Source organism: Oenanthe melanoleuca, chromosome 1A (genome assembly GCF_029582105.1).
Source record: "Oenanthe melanoleuca isolate GR-GAL-2019-014 chromosome 1A, OMel1.0, whole genome shotgun sequence".
NCBI classification, from domain to species: domain Eukaryota; kingdom Metazoa; phylum Chordata; class Aves; order Passeriformes; family Muscicapidae; genus Oenanthe; species Oenanthe melanoleuca.
In genome coordinates, this window is record NC_079334.1 from 58,605,471 (window position 1) to 58,625,350 (window position 19,880).

The window sequence follows — 19,880 nt, forward strand, 5'->3', positions numbered from 1 at the left end:
TTATATGTGCTGCTCCTCTCTCACAGTCCTGCTTCACCTGGCATCAGTTTCCAGCTGCCAGACTGACACTTCATGAGGCCTTGGTGCATATAAAAAGAGTGTTTTAGCAAGGAGATGCATAAGACAAATTAAAAGATAGTCCTCCCTCAGCAGTCCAACTAATAGCACAGATTCTCACTTTCCTAACACTATGCCTTAACTTTGGGAGGTGTTTTCCTGGAGCCACTGGCTGAGAAGGCGTCAGGAGGTGAGATAACTAAATTTCAGCCAGCTTCAGGTACTGTGGAAATCCAGCCCTACATGTATGTGACCAGCTGCTGTAAGTGCACCTCCTGAGATGGCAATTGTGGTAAACAGTTAGCTAGCAAGGCAAGGGAATGTTGTAAAAGAGAAGATTATCAATTGGGTTTTGACTGAGAGCACTTAAGAAAGCCATGACCTGTTTGAAAAAGAGCATAGGTGCTGTGGTGTGTGGTCATGATACACTGAGTGATGTTCTCAAAGTGTTAACATTTCCAGATGACTGCCAAAATATAGATTTTAATTTTAACACATTTGCTTCTTTGTATTGAAGGCATTCTTTGTGCATACATGGTTCATCTTTTCTGTTGCTCAAACTAGACAGCTTGTATCTCAGCTGAGCTCACATTAGGTGAGATGATGGTTTGTTCACATGATCTGACAATGGATAATCAGGGAACAGAATGAGGCATCTGTTTGAACTTGTAAAAATGCATCCTTTTGCAGATATCCTCAATTCCTTCTATTTGAGTACTCCACTTTTTATAAAGGTTGCAAGATATTAGCCTTACTGTGAAAAAATATGCTTTAATGAAACTAGATAATTACTTCCTAAGCCTAGTGACATTGTAGGATCAACCACCTGATAATGGCTTTGGGTTTGCTCTTATTCACTTAAATAAAAACATTCATGGTTTTGTAGATCAGCAAGTATGGTTTTTCCAATTTTCTTGCATTTAAAGTAATCTCAGCTTCCTGAAAATTTCATCATATGCAGAAGACTGTTATGGGTCTTGATGGTATGTCCATGGAGAGAAGCAAAACCATGGGTCACTCCTTCCTGCCTTTCTAACAGCTCATTCCCTTTGGATATCTCTAAGGTGCAGTAGTAATACCAAGTGGTAGATGTGGGACCAATCTAGTCTTCTCTATTACAGTCATACAAAAATAACAGATGTCTGTTTATACAGTGGGTGTAGACATCTGTATTGTAGACAAGTGTACTTCTTAGCTGAAGTCTTATCTTTAATTTATTAATTTCTATCTCTAGACTACACCAACCAATATAGAAAAGCTACCATCCCTGAGAGAACAACGTCTAAAAAAGCCCAAGTTTGCATTGTTTACAGATGATTTAGCATCTTAAAGCTGGCCAAGTGCATGTTCAGCAGCTGAAATGAAAGAACATATTTCCCCTTTCTTGATTCACACTGTTGAGCTATGACATTTCCCCACAGATTTATGTTTCTGGAAAGTTCAACCTGCAGTGACCAAAGATATTCATCAGTCAGAAGGGTCATCACCAGACTCCAAGAACCACTTCTGCACCACTTCTGTCTTTGAGCTGTTTCCTGGAAACTTTCACCAAAGGAAATGGAGCTTGCTGAAATGCAAAGAGTGAGAATCTTTCCCTGAGCTTGATTATGTGGGAGTGTTTCAGTTTATCCAGTCCATTGAATAACCTTGAGAACTGTAGGAGAGTTTTTGCCTTTGCAGCTTGAGCTTTTATCTGACTCAGCCGCAGGCCTAAATCTTTGTTTGCCTTAGAACAGCAGTCAGTCAAAATCACTCACTGTATAAAAATCTTTTCATGTAGATGCAGTCTTTTACCAGTGATGTTCACTCAGCATTTTAATCGAATGCAGGGGCATCTTAAATACAGACAGTTTTCTGTTGGCTGCATGAGGCTTCAGACAAGACAAAGCTATGTAACCTCCCAGAAAAGAATGTGGTGTCAGCTCCTAGGCTGTCCTGAGACAGACAGAGATGCTGTGGAGTGTAACGTTCATATCCAGCAGCTTGATTGAGCTCCAAATGCTAAAACATGTCCTGGAAAGGCATTTTCAGGATTATTAACAATGATTAGCACACAGATGCTAGATTTACATGAGGGCATAATAGCCCCTATGAATTGTGAAACATCTGGCAAATGGGATCAGGAATGTAATTTTGGTTGTTTTTGACTCATCCACTGAGATTTGGTTCCCCTGAGTCTGCTTGTGAGGTTTATTGTGGGTCTAGGACAAATAAAAATACCTCTGAGTGCCCAGCACTGGGCACCAAGTGGTTCTGATAGCTTGTCAGGATCTCAGATATCTCTTGTTGCATCTCAGTGCACTCGGTTTGCCTCATTGCTTTGTTTCACATCAATGCCAAGCCGCAGTCAGGCAGCTCCTTCTGTGTTCCCAGTGGCTTCCAGGCTTCCAGCAGTGTTCCTCAGGGGTCAGGACTGGGACAGGCACCATTTAACATCTTTGTTGGTGATTTGGACACAGGGGTTGACTGTACCCTCAGCAAGCTTGCTGATGACATCAAGCTGTGAGCTGGATGTATAGTGGTATAGTGGAAGGTTCACTTCTTTCTGACATGGGAGGTGGGACTGGGTCATCTTGGAGGCCCTTTCCAAACCATTCTATGGCTCTATGCTCCAAAGGATGAAATCCAAAATTGCTCCAATTTGAAACCTTCAGGTCAAACTGCTTTGTTGTGATCATACTGAAGGGTGACAATGTCTTACACAGACTCACTCTTTGAACAGCATTTGTATCTGACCCCTATATTAGATTTTGAGTGGAGAAATAAACCAAAGTTACAAAGGTAGTTTTCTATGAGCTTGTTTCTCTAACAATTAGCTTCAAGTACAGTTTTGGTGTCTTCAGCTTGTGGCCAAAGTTTATGTAAGACAAACAAGATGATGTCTTTTCTTCATATTTCCCCCAAATCTGATGCAGGTCTGAAGTTTGAAGATTTAAATAACCACTTGGCCAAAAATAGTATCAGCTTTGTAAGGGACAGGGTCCAGAATCATATTAGAGCTGGGGGCACCAGTGCTGTGGTTATGCCTTACACTCAAGCTACTTCACATTGTCACTGCTCTCAGACTTTCTACTGTGATGCCCTAGTGCCACAATATGATGTTTTGACCATTAACCAAAATTTCCCATTACTCTGATCAGACTTGGAGTGCACATAAATCTAACAACTACTACTACAAACTAATAGTTTGTATTAAAAGAATAAATAAAATCTATTTTAAAAGCTCTATTTATTATCCAGTGATGCTTAACTAACAAACAAAAAGAAACAGATGCAATTTCAAGTAGTTTTCCAACATAAGACTTTAACAGTTTTACGAACAAAAAGCTATTGATGGAATCTGGGAGGCTTTCATATCTTCAGTTGATTATATTGTAAAATAGCTTAATAGTGAGAGAAATTCTAATTCAGGAAATGTGAAAAGGATTTGATATCAGGAAATACAAGCACTTTATTGAACAGTGCTTTTATAAACATTCTGGCCTTAAATGTATTTTTTCAGTTTACCATTAACATATTTAAAAATTACTTTATTAATAGAAACCAAGTTAGATGCCACAATCACTAGTCTGAGATTCTCCAATTACTTTACATCAGAATCTGTCACTCTCTTTAAAAATTAAGACATTTGACACCAAAATTTGTTCTGAGATCTAATTTTATATGTTTTGGGGTCATGTAATTGTAGAGTAATTATATATTTGAGTGTACATTTCTTTTTTGCATTCCTAATGTAGTGGAATTAATTACCTGAGGAAAAAAAACAATGCTATTTCTGTGCATTTTAAAGAACATTTTTCTTACATGTTCTCATCACAATCCATGACTAGAATAATGACCATAAACAGTATTATGACAACTATATTCAATTTCAGCCTAAAAATTCAAGTAAATTGCCCTGTTTTCCAGAGAAAATAACTCCATATGACCAAGTTCACTAATAACCAGCCCACACTTCAGAGGGATTAGCAAGCAACTATATTTGAGTTCTGCATCTGAGAACGCTAAAACATGACAAACAAGGAAAAGTTCTCAAGCCATGTATTAGATAGTATGAAAATATTAGGAAAAAAATAAAGTCATAGAAAAATGAAGTAACTTATCACTGAAATCTTCTGAACGTCAGGAAGTCTGTTGTTCACCTAACCAGCTAATTAAATAAATTTTGCCTTTGGGAACTAAACTGCATTAAGTTAAAATGGCAACAAGAACTGAGAATTAAAAAGCTGTTAGACTCATGTTTTTTGTAATATCAGTGCCAAAAATCTATATTCTACTTCTTTCTGACATTTTGTTTCTTCATCTAAAATTTTTGTGTCTCTATTTGGCATTAGAAACATCATGCCAACTATAACGTTAGCTTTGAAGAAAATCCTTTTTGAGATTTTTTTAAAAGAATATTTCTCACAACCTTTACACTTCCTGCTTGGTGAGTCCTGGAGAATTCTACAAAATAAACTAGAATCCAGGGTGATTTATTCTGACATACGAAAATGACTATGATTAAAAAACTGACTACAATAACAGAAGGATGAAATGAAATTTCCAGAAAAATCAGTTCAGACTATTCCACTCAAGTAATTTGTGCCTGCATGTGTTTCTGTGACTGCCCTGTCTGCCTGTAACACAGTAAAAGGATCTTCCTCTGCTGCTATGATCCATCCACAATGATCTGTTATCAAAGTTTAGAAAATTATCTTCATAGTTACTCTGGCCACCATGAAATGGGGTTTCTACAGAGGCAACAAAAATCCCAAACTAGCATTTCTTTATTTCAATGTCTTAGTGAGAAATGGAAGGATCAGTGATGCTCATGGGATAAATTATGCTGGTGAGAGATTGTACAGAGTGACAGAGGGCTGCACAAACACAGCAACACAGGAATTCAGTCCCTAGTAACCAGCTTTAATTGTGGAAAGCTCAACTGGACCTAAAGAACAAATATCATAAAACAATAGAATGGTTTGTGTTGAAAAGGACTTTCAAGATCATCTACTGCCCTTGCCACCCACTAGACCAGGTTGCTTAGGGCCCTGTCCAATCTGGCCTTCAACATTTCAGGAATGAGGCATCCACAAATTCTGGGTAAAAATCTTCATCCTTAAGAGTGGAGAAATGCTGGGACAAGAGTCCAGAGGCTGTGGAATCTGTGTCTTACAAAATTTTCTCAAGACCCTGAGAAACCTGATCCAATCACAAAGTTAGCCTTGTTTTAAGCAGGGGGGTGGTGACTGAAGTTCTCTGTGAACTGAAATAATTCTATTGTCCTCTGACTGTCTTTTCCTAAAGAAGATAACAACTGCTTGGAAACTGAATTTATCTTCCTCCAAAAGAGTTTCATCCATATATAGACGTGGTGTAACCTTTCAGACAGTGGTTTGCAATCCTTATCAATCTGTGAACATGAAAATGTTTGCAGCAGTGGTCTACATCTTCAAAGAAGCTTTAAATCTCTTTAGAAGTTTATTTTATTTCATTATTTTTTCACAGATTCTTTTTTAATAGGACACAAATGCCTATGAGTCCATATGCCACACTGAAAACTCTTGTTATGATGGCTCTAATGAGAACAGTCTTGGATCAGACTCAACTGATTATTTTGCAAAACCATCCTTTCTAAAGAAAAAAAATAGCACTTAGTAGTTTGTGCTCTCTTTTTCTTTTCTTTCCATGTAGATTTCCCTTAAGTAACAGCCTATAAACCATATCCCATTTTTATGCAGGGAAATGCAGAGATATTTTCTCCCTCAAAATACTGTGAAATGGGAAAAATAAGCTACCTGGCTTTTTAAAAAATTAATTAATTAATTATTTTTTTATTAATTAATTTTTTTATTATCAAGAAATTTTTACCAAGAAACTTACCTTTTCTACATATCAACACAGAAAGTCATATGGAAAATGTATGCATTCATGGAGAGAGTGAGACTCAGAAATATATTTCTCATTCTATTTCTCATATAAAAGAACTGAGGAACATTATAATTACAGAGGAACATTATACAACAGAGGAACATTGATAATTACCTGTTTCCATTTTCCCATCTTGCGCTGCAGGCCCATCAGGAATTACACTCTTCACCTGGAGAAACTCATCTGGCTCGTCCCCACCAATGATGGTAAATCCAAAACCCATGTTGCTTTTCTTAAGAGTTGTGCTGAGGAAAGTCCCCTTCAGCTGTGATGCATCACGGGTGAAGAGTGGTTTTTCTACATCAGTCAACACAAACAGGAAAGACAAAAGTTCTGATCTAGTCACAACACAGCAGAGAGAGCAGATAACAATACTGGCTGACATCAAGTGGAAGTGAATCAAAGGCAAGAAAATAAAGAGTGCAGGCATTCCAGGAAAAAATATTTGTGGGTTCTTGTGCTAATACAAAGCTTAAAATGTATTTCTTATCTATGGCAGATCAGCCATAAATAACGAGATATAAATATCCTTTGATATTAGAAATCCACTTGAAAGTGGATATTGTGTAGCTAAAATAATTACAACAATAAAAATGATCTGTGAGGTAATTTAAAAACCTCTTTCCTAACCTATAAATTCAGCTTTGTCTGCAAAGTAATACATTCGTCATCATTTCCCTCCCAGCCGCAATGAGGAAAATCTCCCCTGTGAGTGTCTCATTCCATTTGTTCCAAGAGGAGATAGATATTAGATGAGTTTTCTCTCTGAACACGCAGGGTTTAGGCATCCAACAGGTGACACACACATGACAGCTGTGCAAACCCGTGTCCCCTCCCCGCGTGCCGCGGTGCAGTGCGGTGCCGGGGGTCCGGCGCCTCTCTCGGTGGTGCTCTGGGTGAGGAGGGGGTGGGTGTGCAGGGTTGGAGAGCCCAGTGGCCCCGGGCAGGCTGTCCCAGTGGCCCCGGGCAGGCTGTCCTTGCCCAGCTGGGCCGTACCGTGCAGCCCGCCGGCCCCGGCGTCGCGCCGGCTCTGCGACAGGTCGCTCACGCTGCGGGACCTCCTGGGAGCGGGGCGCACGCGGGCAAACTGGGGTCTAGGCAAGGTCGATGAGGAGCTTTCTACTGTTACAAAGGAGAAGAAGCCTCACTCTCTGACTATTTACATCAAAGTTCATTTGTCCACACCAGTACCGTTCGCTCTTACACAGATCCTTTGCAGCGCGTTAATTTTTATGTTACCGCGTGGCTGCATTCCTGTAAATTCCTGTAACATTGTGCTTGAGGCTTTTAACTTAAGTGATGCTTGCTAGATGAGCTAGCTTAGAAACATACCAAACATCAATTAGAGCAATTTAGAGAAAGTACAATTAAGTATTTCAGTGTTGCCAACCTTGGGAGCTCAAGAGAGAGTCGTACCTTCCCAGGAACAGAATTCCTGATTTTATTTAGAAAATGACTCTGGGAATCTTATTGTGCTTTCAGTTTCTCAGCCTTTAGGAAACCTTTTCTGCTTTATTTTCTGCACCTCTGAAAGTTTTAGTTGGCTGGCGAGTCCTTCAACTATTGGAACTCAGACATTTAAGGGAGAAAATTGCTAAGATGTAGGTGATAACGTTTTGAGCATTGGCAACACTACTCTTTTAACCATACTATGACAAAATCATTGTCACATAAACAGGAGAGCAGGATCTTTCATCTTAACTAAGACAGCTGACATGGTACTGTACCTCGGAAACCTTGGGCCTGCATAGGCTTTGTTCCAAGTTCTGCGTTGGGCATGTTATGCTGCTGTAGCTTCCTTTTTGCTTCTAGGACAGGGTTTTCAAACTGAGTTCTTCTATTTATGTGGCTGGAAAAAAATTGGCTTTGATTAAAAGCTGGGTTCAGTTGGGTAAAGTAATAATTTTCACAGTAGGGTGCTGTATGTGGCTAAGGTGTGTGGTTAGAGAATAAAACCGTGAGGAACCCCCAGTGGGTCTGAGCGTGTCCCTTACATTCCACACAGTTTTGCTGGGGATGAAAATATACAGCCAGTGCCCTGTGTAATGAACAGCACTGAGCACTTCAACATGCTGAACTCTGCTACAGACAAATTGTTTTTGATCTATGGGACATTAAACAGCAGCACTGCTGAAAGATGCTACAGCAACAGTTTTCATGTCTTCAGCATGACCACTGTTCTGTGTATGATTCAAAGGATCTCAACCAGTTTTGTACATTATTAGCAATTAGTTGTAATTGAATTTACTCAATCACTTACAGAAAAAGAAAAGCCTAGACAACAGAGTGCTTTTATGATGGTCATTTGCAAATAAATCTAACATATGTAATAAATTGAAGATGATTCCTTTTTAGTACTATGGTGTGTGTCTGCTCAGTTGCATATAAAAATGAGATGCAGAAACTAAATTAGATGGCAGGTTAGAACTACATAGATCATACATGAAATATAAGAAAAGTTAGTGCACACATTTTTTTCTTGGAGATTTACATTTCCTACTACAGGTCATTAAGTCCATCTCTGGCATTACACCATTATTTTTCTGCACTGTGTTTAGGACTATGATCTTTAACACTACTGTCACCATACCCTTGATTTTAATTCTTTAAAGCACACATTTTATCAATCACTGGGCCATCCTTCAACCCTGTCCTGGGATATGTTTTGCATGTTTTCTGAAGGAGTCAAAACAATGTAGTAGGCTGCATGGAACACAGCTGTAAGACAGAATCACAACAAAGGGAAGGGGCTTGTGCTTCAAACACTGTTCTGGGGAAACAAATACTTATACACAGAAGGGCAGGCTTATGTCACTCCTTGTTTGTTCTCACTGGGTTACTGTCTTCTGAGGTTTTCTGAAAATCTAATCTCAAACTTGGTTTTAAGCACTTGGACAGGTTACCTGGTAACTTTCACAATTCTAAGATCCTAAAGGGGTCTTTTTTTATTTACATTGCAATGACCTTTTGTGCCACATTAAGAACTTTTCAAGTCCTTTGAGATTTTGATCCTACCAAGTAAGTGGAGTTGCTATTAGGAAGTGAGGAGAGGCAGCAAGCCCTAAGGGACTGCAATACACTTGCAGAATAGGATTTAGTGGCCAGTGTTCAATGAAATGAAAAGACTTTCATTAATGTAAAAGAATATTTGATTTAATGAGATGAAGTAAATGTGATAAATCCTTAAGTTGCTACTTTGTTCACATGGCTATAACTCATTCAAGTGGCTGCTAGTTTACTCTCATACTCTAAAATTTTGACTAATAGCTTTCAGTAAATTTTGGTCTATGCTGCAGACAGAGAAAGTCCCTCTCTTTTCTTTCCTTCTTCAGACAGGCTGTTTAAGATTGCAGATGCTCCTTTCCTGGACTTTTGTTTTCTGTTATTTCTCATAAATAACAGTCAGGGTCTTCAGCACCTTACTATTGCAAACCTAGAAAATTATGATGAAAGGGAGAAAAACTTCACTAGTTAAAAATGGAGAAGGCAAGACTTATGTGCATTAACAAGGCAATCATGAACTACTAACATAAGCATGAAAATAGTAATTATGTGATGTGTTTATCATTTAATGTATTTTCATGTTGTAAAGGAAATACTGCTTTTGCCTTTACACAAGACAGTGATGAAACTCAAACACTACATAAAGTTCTGAGCACCCATGATCAAATGAAATTAATCTATATGAAAAGTTTTACAAGAAGACCAGTGAAATAGAGTATTCTATTATAGAAGATCAAAGGAATTTTAGCTTTTTATTCAAGCAGAATTAATTCTGATATATAATTGCCTTCTATGAATATATTTTGAAGTAAATACTAGAATGTATTTCAGACTTGAAGTCTGTAGGCTTCTCACAAGAGAAGTGTGAAGTTAGAAAGCAGCTTCCAGTAGGAGGTATAGAGTACAATATCTAGCTTGTTTCATGTTAGCATTTGATAGGATTGAAACCAGCATTGCTACACACATGGGTTAATTGCTTCAACATAGGGATCATCTCTCACTTTAGGGGCTCCAAAGTATCCTGCCCTGTTCTCCAGCTGCCCTCCACAAGAGCAGAGGTTTCCCATGGCTTTTGTGCCCTATCACGCAGATGTAATGGATATCCAAGGTTACACTCCAGACCTTCATTCAGGACCTTGCTTTAAGCTTAGGAGAGCCCCTGCAGACCTAAGATTCAACTTATATGTGGTTCTGTGATATAAAGAAGTTGGGGTTTTAGCTAATCTGTGTTCATGGCTGAAGAAATATTAACTACTGTGCTAGAATCCTTTTCTACTGCCTACCTACTGTTTCTAGGTAGAGTTTAAGTTGTGGTTTGGTCCTTTTATACAGAAACATCTTTGATAACAGCTATCTTGAAAATGACATTCTGTCCTATCAGATAAAATAGGAAGACTAACACAGGTTCTTGAAGCATCTCATGCTGTTGGTAAAATTTTAATAATTCTCAGTTCCAATTTATCCCCATATTTTAATTGTTTTTTGGTAGTGTGCAATCTTAAAAGCACAGTGGAAAATTTCCAACTAATTAAAAAAAACCTGCATTAAATATTGTATCTAAGAGGAGTCAAAGAAAATAAAATTATATTTATAATCAGTCATTTTTATCAGTCAGTAATATTGTATTATGCTTCTACACTGATGATACATGAAACACATCCTTGTTATGTAATTTTAAGTGCTATACAGCTTCATGGCTAAATCAGAAAAAGTGCTGATGAGTTTACTTGAGAAAGAAATGATTAAGCTGAGTAATTCTCTTGAAAGGACATTCTAGCTTTTCATCTAGCTATTTCAGCAGCACAGAAAATATATATTACTAGCCTAGGCCTTCATAAAACAAGCCAAATGTGAGTTTTAGAGTTGTTACAAGTAAGTGCTTTTGTGGTTAAAACAGATTTTGGATGGTAGCCAAAATGTATTGTTCATTGCCCATAGGATCTAATTCAGTGAACAATTCTAACTTCAATTTTCTTCCTTTATTTTACACAGTATATATGAAATCAAAAATCCTAATCCAAACCCTAATCCAACTGATTTTTTCTAGTGCCACTGTGGCTGTGCAGAGGAGTGGCTGATGCTGCTGCCCCCTGTCAGCTCATTGTATCTTCACTGGGGACAAACCCTCAGAGGGAGGATTTTCCATTGAGCTGTGTTTACCTGTGATGCCAAAATACGTCTCTGTGTGATGAGGGGGTGCCATCACCACCAGCCAGCCCGTCAGACACTGCACAGTTCTGCCCTCTCAGCAGCCAGTGGGACCAGGATGTTGTTTTTGTGATGAGTTTCAGGTTAGATGCACTTAAGACAAGTGAAACACGTGCTTAGGAGGTCTGCAGGCTGTAGTGCCTAATTTGCAGACTTTAGTTGGTGGCCAAGGCACTGAGCTCTGACAAAATGGCAGAAGGGTTTTAACCTATTTCCTTTTCTTAGCTATGTTAGTATATGAGGTGGGTTTTCTTTCAGGTTTTGCCTATAGCTTTTGAAAATGTTGCCTATTACCCAACAAAGTAATTCTGGGGATCAGGATGCCTATAAAATGGATATTCTAATGCATAACTTGTTAGTGTCTATCTACTCTTTATATTCACATTTGTTCGGTTGGTAACACTTTATACTGACAAAAAGACTGAGATAACGTTTTCTATTTGAGTAGTAACAGAGTGTTGTCAGAAGCTGTAAGTCAAGGAGGTTTATTTTTCCAGAATAAATACCTGTATGGCTAATTTAGCTGTTCTATTAGAGAGCCCATGTCTGGAAATTGAGCTCTGTGTTGTAGTTAATCATCCTTAAAGAGGGAAACAATCTTTTGGCAATTAGAAACCTGAAAGACCCAGTGCACACTAATGACTACTTTCTCTCCATAGTCCTGCACATCTCAGTGCTGTTAGCTCTTAGTTTACAGATTAAGATCAGATTGCATGAAAGTAAACATAATAAACACTTTTCATTTGTGTTAAATGTTTACACATTCCAAATGAAGTCTGGACCTGCATAACAAAGCAAATGAAAATTATAATATTATCTCACATCTACATTAATGCATGATTAAGACAGGTATTTATAGTGAAGAGTTGTTTTTTTTTTAACAGAATTTGAAAATATGTTGTGATTCATCTTTAGGAACTCAACTAGCAAAGAGGTTTAAGTTCCTTTGTTTTGGTTTGTTTTCTTTTTCAGCTTTTTCTCTGGTCTCAGAATATTTGACCTGTACATGGCTGCTCCTTGTAAGGTGAAATGGAGCTTGCCTGCCTCACTGCTCAACCTTACAAACTTCCCATGGGACACAAGTACCTCAGTGAGCAGAGAACAAGCCCTTCTTTCATGAGGATTTTGCAGGCCTGGAAGTAAACTTGGACTTCACCTGCATGTGTGGAAGTTTGTAATCTTGCTTTTCATAATTTACCTACTTTTATGACAAAATTAAGAGAGTTTATTGTAACCTGATTTTATCTAGTTAGAAATGAACTCATCTGTTGAATACTGGTAATAAAAAAGCTGTGGCTATTATATATTGTAGCAGGAAAAATTGAAAGCAGTCTTTGTTTCAAACTTACTGAGCTCAGACAGCAAATTAAACTACAGCTACATTTTACTGACTATAAAACTCCATGTGAATTTAGCAGGGCTGCAGTTTTAATGCCCTACCATGAGCATCCATTCCACTTCTAAAAACCTCAGAGACTGCAGTAGGTTTGATGTATCTGTCCACAAATCTTATCTGTGGTAGGATTAATAAATTTGGCACTAACAGCCTTAAAATATGTAATTGCACGATAACATCTGGCCCTGGTACCTTGCATCTGTTTACCTGTGGTTGGACATGAAATGCAGATAAATTCCTTTGACTGCAGTGGAGTGTGAGCCTTGCTGGTGCCAGAATGCCTCGGGTGCACCAACAACCAAGCACAGCTTCAGAAAGAGATTGATGCACAGAAATTGCACAGCACCTGTTACACCCCAAAATACACTAAAAACCACTGGGCAAAAGCTTTACTTACACTCAGCAGCTGCATAATTGCACGTGCAGAAATCTTTGGCAGGGGTTAAGTACAAAATGATGTGAGAACTGCAGCCCCTACCTCCTTGTGGAAATCATAAAAGAACTGAGGCATCACAAGGGGGAGTAATTTAATGGTGTTACACAGGAAATTCAAAACTTATCCTTTTGCTTGAATCTGGACTAAAGGGACTTGAGCTGAGCAGCAAAGTAGGTGGAGCTGCTGCCTCTTTCACCTGAGGGCAGGAAGCAAGCAGGGGACAAAGGAGAGCAGGTGCTCTGGCATTTGGAGAATGGGACAGAAGGAGTCAGCAGAACAGCAAGCAAATGCCATTTTCTGTTGATTGTTTGCTTTGGAGAAGGCTGAGGATCATGCATGGGCATCCACAAGCTGCTGTGGCAGCAGGTATGAAAGGGGCATTTTACATCTCCTAGACCTCCAGAAATCAGATGATTTTTTTATCTCCCTGCACACCTGCATAACAGAAGCATATCCTGAAGTCTGGAAAAGCTGCATCTCCAATACCAGGGCAATCCTGCAGTCAGTGTGTTGGTAAGGATTCAAGACACCAAGTGAAAAATGTGAGACAAAGGAAATTTTCTATTTGCTATGAAACAACTAGATAAATATACTGCTTGGGTGTCAGGACTTGAAATTGAGATTTTAGGTCAGGGGCCATATTCTCTAGAGATCTCTCTTGTTTAATAAAAGGCACTAATGGGTAGTTGTTTCTCAACCTTTCAAGTGCTACCTGCACTTGAAACCACAGGAGTGGTTTTCAGTCTCCTCTCCTGCATACTCTCAGTAGAAAGCAGAGTGAAAATTGACCCCTCCCAAACAAGTATCACAAACTGAATCTAGATTCATTTACCATAAATCTCATTCACTATGTTAAGCTAAAAAGCAGAGGAAATCATCTCTCAGATTTACTTATTTTATGTACAAACTGGCCAGGTTCTACCATTACTTCAAACAAAAGCATTTTGTTGGCCTTTGAACAGAGAAGAAGCTTTTTTCTTGTTTCATAACTAAAATAGAATCTGAAGAAAATGAAAGCAAGGATTGTGCTACAAAAATAGAATTTATATTGTTTCCAGCTGCACTTTTAAATACAAAATAAAACATAAAATTTTATATGCAGCATATAAATAACTTTACTTCTGGTACAACCAGTATAAACATCTGATTTGCAGCAAGTGAGGACTACCAAGAAAAGGATCTTAACTGAGCTAAACTGATTATGCTTTGCTCTTTTCATTGATTAACAAGATTTGTATCTCGTTGAATATCCAAAGCTTAGATAGAAAATGCAACATCTCTTTAGTGGATATGTTCTTTCTACAAGTGTCAGCCGGAATGGTACCATGAAACCAGGCCCTGGGTAAAGAGAGTGACTGAATGCCTGAATCACTGATTTGTGACACTTGGAATTTATCTGGATACATTAACTGCATTGATGACTGACAATTCCTGGTATACCCTAAGTTTAACATGCCAAGTAATTGTACCCATTCCTTGCCAAGCTGAGCATTGCAGAGGATACCAGTACTAGGTCATGACATATTAATAGCAACTTAATATTGAACATGGGAACTTACTCAACATAATAAGTGCCATAAATGGGATCATCAATTTTCTCCCAGCCATATGGAAGCTCTGAAAAACAAAGAGTTAATCCCTCTCAGTAAATGCAGCACAGAATGCAAAGATTTCTAATAACAAAATTGTGGATCTTTGCCAGGTGTTGAGGGAAATAATAGTGAAATTAGATACAGTGACTAAAGCAAATGCCAGATCTTGAACACACCCCATGGCAGCCACAAGTACTAGTAACTTGGAAATTTGCATATAAAACCAGCTCTCAGTTTCTAGAGCAACGCATTTTGGTTGAAATTCTTTATTGTTCCAGCAGTTGTACCAGCCAACAACTGTAGCTCATCTTATGTGACATCCGTGCCAGAGGAAGTGAGGGCATTCTATTTCCACAAATAGGTACACACAAAAATATTAATTTGCTTTTTGAGCTTTTTTTTTGTAGGAATCCTGGAAAAGTTGGTCTAGAAGGAATGAAAAGAGTTTGTCTCCTGCCATATAAGTACAGTTAGTATGCTGAAATGTTTGCATTATACTTCATACTGTGATGGCAATTCCACAATCTCCAAGTGCATCCTGTTCCAAAGGTTAGTTATATATCAGGAACACAGGAGCACAAAACTACATGAAAGTACAAACCAAAATAAGATATTGTAGCATCCTCTGGACATAAAGCTAACTACATTTTTCAGAAACAGAGATCCCTAAAACATTCTGGTCTCAACAATGAAACTGTTATAAATATTAATTCAATAATCTCGAAAATCTGCATTCATTTACACCCAAACTGCCACATATATATTTGTGTACATCCATACTTATTTTATTATCACTTACACTGAATCCTTCAAAAAATACTATACTGCTAATAGAATTTCATCTTGTGTTTAAAAGGCACCAGACAGAGGCAACAAGTATCTGAACAGAGCTGAACAGAGTAAAATCCTCAGTACCAGATGTGGTCACTTGGATGGAGGAGACTCACAAAGGGATGGGCATTCCCATTATGCACAGGTATTGATTTCTCTGCAGTTAAAGAATATGACACAATGTATGTGGTACTGAGATTCTAAACGTAAATTTGACTCTGGAATTCCTTATCTCAGATTTTTTTTTTATTTTTAAACTCTGTTGCACTATTTTAAAGTAACATTTTGAAGACCATGAGTACTGAACTAGACAGAACAGAACTGATGTAGATCATATTGAGCAGTCATTACACTGGTCATAAAGAAGTACTCATAGATGACTTGAGATTTTTTTTTTTTTTCACTGACAATATGAATAGATAATTATTGACTTGCTCAAAGGGTCAAATAGGAAAGTAGAGCCTGAGTGGCAAAATAAAGGCTAAAGGGTTAAAAGGCTACGTTAATCTCTGCTTGTTACTTCTCCTTTTAATGCATCTGTAGTAGCTGATCCTTTCTTGAGTGAACCTGTTTATACTGCTGTGATCTTCATGTCAGATTGTCCCCAGGGGATGTTCCTGCTCAGCCCATTCTAATCATGCAATGAAGGATACAACCCTGTGCCAGAGACAGGCACATGAGGAAATGCCACATTACTTTTTTTTTAACAGAAGGATTAATGTTGATACTCAATTTTTCCTATTATTCTTAGAATACTGTTAGTTTTGAAATCTTCCTAAGTCCACACTCTGAACTACTTTAGTCAGGGCTATCTTGTTATTGTGACTTCATAGGAATAAAGGCAGCTCACAGAATTACAGAATGGTTGATGTTGGAAGGGAACTTTGTAGGTTGTCTAGTCCAACCCCTCTGCTCATAGCAGGGTCCTCCAGATCAGATTGCTCAGGACCATCTTCAGTCAGTGCTTGAATATATCCAAGGATGGAGACTCCTCAACCTTTCTAGGTAACTCAGTTTGTACCCTTTTGCCTCCTGTCCTGTCACCAGACACCACTGCACTGGTTCTGTCCTTGCACCTCCCTTCATGTATTTATTTGGACTGACAAAAATCTCCCTTGAACCTTCACTTCTCCAGGCTAAACCATCCCAGTCCCTTGATCATCTCAGTGGCCAGTTACTGGACTCTTCTTTATGCCCATGCCTCCCCTGTGCTGGGAGCCCTGGATCCAGCCCTCAGCTGTGTCTCACCTGTGCTGAGCAGAGGGGCAGGATCATCTCCTTCATTGCCAACTCATGCATGATAAGCAAGGCAAAAATCTGCTATGAAAAATTATGCTCTTACCAAACACTATGTCATGGAATGAATATAAAATATTAGCTTAAGTACTATTAGTGCATTTTATTTTCATGTAACTTTGCAAAGTTTTCTTCTTCTAATTACCTTGATGTTGCTTTTGTATCTGTCCATCTAAAACTATATTTCCTTAGAGAAAACACAGACAGGTACCAGTAAGACCTGTACATAAAAATGCACACAAACTGCACACATCCCCCATATACATTCACACACAAGTATGCATAGGTTCCTCTCCCAAAGTCCATTAGTAGATGCATTTCTTTCCAAGTATGAAATAAATAAATAAATAAATAAATAAATAAATAGATAGATAGATATTTTGTCCAGCTTTGAAATTGGGTATATAAGTAAGTATATACACTACAAGTATATAGATGCAGATAACATATTTCATGTATTCATAAAAACCTCAAATAATTGAGGATTCACTATTAACCTATTGGCCCATTTTTTTCCTTAAGTAGTACTTAATCGTACTCATGAACTAGCACAACTACTGAGAAGGAAAAAAAAATCCAATTTACTAGTGTAAAAGTCTGTAAAAATTTAATGTATTTGCCTTACTAAGGAGAACCCACTTTTAAATGCATTAATTGAACGACTGAGTATTTAATATCATCAGAGGAAAGAAAAACAAGATTACCTTTGTGTAGCATAATACAATCTATGTAAGGTTATGCTCTGATTTTATTATTCCATTTAAGATTCGGCCTATAAGCTATGTTTAATTAAAATTCTGTGTTGACCAGTAAAACAGAATTGCTAGAACACAAACCCCAGGCCCTGCCTGTCAAGAGTGGCAGATAAGATCAGTAGAGTGTAGTTTACTACAGAGGTTCTCTAAGCAGAATCTTCTGCTACATTAGCTTTCAGGAGCACTGTGATTATTTTTCATTACATTAAATAGTGGCACCTATTCCTTTTTTCACTATTGAAATGAAAGATTAAAGGACAGAAATACTTTACTGCTGCATAAAACAGGAAGCTAAGCATTTGCCAGATTAGAAGTGAGGACATTACAGTTTCTCCTTTTGATTTCACTGTACTCAGGGATGATCATTAGGGATAAAAGTGAACAGTAAATATTTGTTAAAGAGAATTGTAAAACACTAGTGAAGGAGATTGCTGATGCCCACCACGATGTGAATAGGGAAAGGAGCTATATCTTACAGCTGATATTCATTTGGTAGCATCAGCATGCTCATTTGTGTGCAATTTTTGCAAGCACCAGTTGATGGATACTGTGTTGATGGATATGACAGATATCCTCATCTTTAGGAGCTCAACACTTCTACCACTCGTGTCCTCCAAGTCTATAGACTGATGAAGGCTTTTTCCCCATAGAAGGAAAAAAATTTAAAATCTACCTTTTATTTTTTAATCTTAAATATATAACTTCGTCCTATCATCCAGCACTGGGTCTGCTCAGGAATATTTACAAAATCACCTTTTAAAAATCAGTAATAGTTTATGCAGTGGTTGGCAATGCTGACGCCAGGAGTGGATGTAAGGGTGCTGGATAATCTGCATGGTATGTTTATATCCTCCAGTTTTGCAATGCATGCTTCATTCCTTACAAGAGAAGCAGCATCTAACCAACACCAGTCATCCAAAACAACCTTGGCTCAGTAAGCATCTGGGTGAGCTTTCATTTCAGAAGATACTGCCTTTCTAGAAGTTAAATGTCCAGTGGTAATGAGAGTCAGAAGAAAGCAAGAAAGTGAAATAAAGCAAGCAAGAAAGCAAGAAAACAAGCAAGCAAGAAAGAAAAAAATAAAAAGAGAAAAAGAGAAAGAAGGAAAAAAGGGAAAGTGTAATATGAATTGGAGTGGGTCACTTTAATAATCAATTGTAGTGCCTTCTCATCACAGACTGCTTATGCTAATGGTGCAGATGCTCTTACTCTGCCTTCTGAAAGCTGTTGCACTTCAGAATGATTTTTAATGGTGCTACTTAACATTCTCTGGGGATGGAGGAAAGAGTACATTTTGGATCTCAATGTGCCAAGATGAAAAAGCGTTCTACCAAGCCCGGAGATTAATTTTTCTGAACTTTATCATTTACTAACTGAGTTGAGGGGAGTCATCAAAACTTCTCAAGGTTTCAGAACAACAGACATTGTTCTTTCTAGCCTGCTGACAGGCTAGAAAGAAAGATGAGAGCATATTTCCTGATTCAGCTGCAAATCAAAATATTTGTATAGTTCAAAGGAATATAGCATTAGAGAGAAAAAGAAAATATAATGCCTGGTGTTGTTGAAAATATTGTCAATGAGCATGTGGAAGCTGTAGAAGTCCACAAAAGTTTGGTTCACCTGCCTTGTTAACATCCAAGCACAGGCCAGGAACAGTTTTCTAACCTAGCTAGGAAATTTTTCAGAAAAATTCTGTATCTTTCCATTCAAAAGCCTGTGTTTTTTTCGTCTCTTGCTTTCTCCCTTATCTTTCCTTTCTCCCTGTTTCAAATTCAGTTTTGCCTTTTCAAGTCAGGTACCCACTACAGCAGGTATCAAAATGGTTGGATTAAAAGTTCCAAAACAGAGCAGCCCCACAGTCCAATGCAGTGTCACAGTCTTCCAGTTTTTCTAAGAGATAAAGTCTTTGCAAATATTTGTCTGTCACTGCATAGCTTACACAAACATTGTTTGTAGTACCCTAAGGCTCAGCACACAGACTCCCAGGGGGTGGATGCTGCTCCAGGGATGCTGTGCTGCTCCCTCAGGAGCTCAGGGTTGGAGATATTTCGTTTGGTTGCTTTTTTCTGTGCAAGTCCACACTGATACATGAACCACATTGTGGTTGTGCTGCTGCTCCTGAAACCTCTGACACAGGCTGCCATAAGGAAAGAGAGGATAACACTACCCAGTGAAAATCAGGACTTAACCTACTACCCCACACCTACGTGAATTCTGCTAGGTCACCTATCTGCATTCCATCTGGAGCTCAAAAATTGAACCAAATCAACAGGTATATGCTATGGTAACAGTGAGTCAGTGGGGACAGAAAAAAAATTGATAAAAATTTGGAAGTTAGATTGTTCACTCTCTCAGTGAAAATAACAAAGGCAGGACTGACAATTCCACACTCA

General features: G+C 38.3%; 1 protein-coding gene across 4 annotated transcripts in view; it reads right to left on the reverse strand.

Moving 5' to 3' along the window:
- MAGI2 (membrane associated guanylate kinase, WW and PDZ domain containing 2) overlaps positions 1–19,880 on the reverse strand; it is a 677,636-nt gene that overhangs the window by 136,567 nt on the left and 521,189 nt on the right. For all 4 annotated transcript variants that reach the window (XM_056513256.1, XM_056513283.1, XM_056513274.1 and 1 more), the window contains exons 7-9: positions 14,573–14,630; positions 7,698–7,819; positions 6,085–6,267 (exon numbers count right to left, since the gene is read on the reverse strand). In XM_056513256.1, coding sequence (XP_056369231.1) covers positions 6,085–6,267; positions 7,698–7,819; positions 14,573–14,630 — 363 coding nt within the window. The remainder of the gene's footprint in view (positions 1–6,084; positions 6,268–7,697; positions 7,820–14,572; positions 14,631–19,880) is intronic.